The sequence below is a fragment of the Trichinella spiralis genome (genome assembly GCF_000181795.1).
Source record: "Trichinella spiralis strain ISS 195 chromosome Unknown Scfld2038, whole genome shotgun sequence".
Classification (NCBI taxonomy): domain Eukaryota; kingdom Metazoa; phylum Nematoda; class Enoplea; order Trichinellida; family Trichinellidae; genus Trichinella; species Trichinella spiralis.
Window position 1 is genome coordinate 1 of NW_003528977.1, and position 2068 is coordinate 2068.

At 32.6% G+C, this 2068-nt stretch overlaps 1 protein-coding gene across 1 annotated transcript; it reads left to right on the forward strand.

The window, feature by feature from the left end:
* The first annotated feature begins 99 nt into the window (after positions 1 to 99).
* Tsp_13890 (conserved hypothetical protein) lies at positions 100 to 2057 on the forward strand. The gene is made up of 7 exons (XM_003368719.1): positions 100 to 196; positions 489 to 708; positions 1078 to 1123; positions 1175 to 1261; positions 1319 to 1411; positions 1541 to 1642; positions 1776 to 2057. The coding sequence occupies exons 1-7, from the start codon at positions 100 to 102 to the stop codon at positions 2055 to 2057; spliced, it is 927 nt and encodes a 308-aa protein (XP_003368767.1).
* The last annotated feature ends 11 nt before the right edge of the window (positions 2058 to 2068 follow it).

The following is a 2068-nucleotide window of genomic DNA, read 5'->3' on the forward strand; positions in this document are numbered from 1 at the left end:
ATTTTTTCAAAGAATATTATGTTTAATTTGGTTTTTGTTTTAGTTCATATTTATTAATTGAAAGTTTATTTATAGGAATCCTATAGCTTCGTATTAGAGATGGCTTGCGGAGCTACTTTAAAACGGCCCTTGGATTTCGAACATTTCATGAGTCCAGAATGCGCTGCGAAGCGTGTGAAGAGAAGTCCATCTCCACGTTAGTAGTTTTGTTAAAAAGTTAAATATAATAAAGTTACAATAAATAGTTAATTTGGTTATGATAAAAATTTCTTAAATCGATCCGTTTACGTTTAGTTTAATCCGTTGTTTTTCTTAATTACTTTTATTGACTAATGAAAGCATTCTAATTTTAATTTTTAACGTATAAAGTTTTCAAGTAATTGTTTTGAGCATAGTGGAACAGGAGTAAGTAGTATGTAAACAAGCGGTATTGAGATTCTGTGACAAGTAGAACAATATTTGTTTGCTGAAATTTGAATGCATTGCAGAAATGATAATACGTGATTCACCACGTTCACCCACATCTCAGCTGGAGGATATTCTTCGTGACGAGATGAAAAACGTTGTGGACAACAAAGTGGACGCTGAAAAATTTCCAACTTCAAAATCTTATCTGGTGGACGGTGGCATTATCAACAATCAGCAGCATTTTTCATTGCGGCAGATTATATTTGTTTTCAAGAAGTTACTTGCCGAGCATCGACGCCTGTTAGTTGCCAAATTTGAAGAGGAGCTTACGGAAAAATTGCACGAGCAATACGTCAATTATGCGATGTGCATGCGCAATGAAATTCAACGTTATTTTTGTGAAGCTCCTTCTTACATTTCGTAGACCGACCACTGGAATACGACGATTTCCAAATTCCACAGTGATGATTGATTCTTGCGTAAATACCATTGCCACTGATTCAGTTAGCAAAGCTTTGATTTTTAACTATTAGTAAATCATTGAAATCGGATTTTACCCATTGTTTTTTTATTGTTAATATTTGTTGATATTTTTCATTATACTGAGATTTTATTATGAAATGCTATTCTTACTTGTAATTTATATCGAATTCCATTCGCTTTATTCAGAAATAATAATCGTGAAATGAGCTCGACAACAAGCGAACAAACAACGGTAAGCTGATTTCTTTTTTCTTTCATATGATTTTGCAAATATTTATTTTAGGCTAGTTTGAAAACGGAAAAAAAGTCAATACACTTGTTGAAGCGTAGTGAATATATTCGTTTTCTTTTCGGCTATGCAAAATTGGAGGTATGCTATTTATTTGTTGTAAAAGTTTAATATTTTGTTTTTTTTTTGGAATTTAAGGAACCGTACGATACTCCGACGGTCAGTTCATTGAGAACTCGAAAAAGAGCAACAGATTTTGATGATATTTTCAGATATTTTGATACTTCAGCAGTGAGTTTTTATTATTTTTTACAAAACATAATGTTTCTTTTAAATTTATATATTTGTATTTTATTCTTTATGCATGCAATTATTGTGATTTTTGTAATAAATAATAATCAACTAAATGGATACATTTAGGTCAGTTCTCACCTGGGACCAGAATCTGGCTTAACTTTTCATACCGCTTTCAAAGATCTGCTTTATGGCATAAGGAATGGAGAAATTGATATCGCTGAACAGGTATTTAGAAAAAAGAAACATGTTTTAAAAATATTATGTTATTTTTAATAGTTTTTGTAAGGTCAACTTATTTTCCTATAATGTTGTACAAAATGGAATGTTCCAATTATAGTTTTGTATTATCAATTTTTAGGCATTGAAACGAATTGATGACAATTTTGTCGAAGAAGACGCGGATGAACTGTTGATCTGCTGTATAGAAACGTTGAATAGAGTCACCGACCCGTCGATGTGTGGATTTATTCAACAGTTGGTGGAAAATTGTACCTTTTCAACGCGAGCAGTTGATCAGGCCGTGCAAAGTTTAATGATGTACATTCAACTCAAGCAGTACGGCGAATGCGAGCCAATTTTTGTACCAATATTTTGTATATTGGTCTCTTTCAACGCTGGTCCGATCTACCCCCAGCGATGAAACAGTGACGT

Coding starts and splice junctions, on each gene's coding strand:
- Tsp_13890 (XM_003368719.1), top strand. CDS start 100: ATGGCTTGCGGAGCTACTTTAAAACGGCCCTTGGATTTCGAACATTTC. Junction 709..1,077: donor CTTGCCGAGCATCGACGCCT/GTTAGTTGCCAA, acceptor CGCTTTATTCAG/AAATAATAATCGTGAAATGA. Junction 1,124..1,174: donor CAACAAGCGAACAAACAACG/GTAAGCTGATTT, acceptor TATTTATTTTAG/GCTAGTTTGAAAACGGAAAA.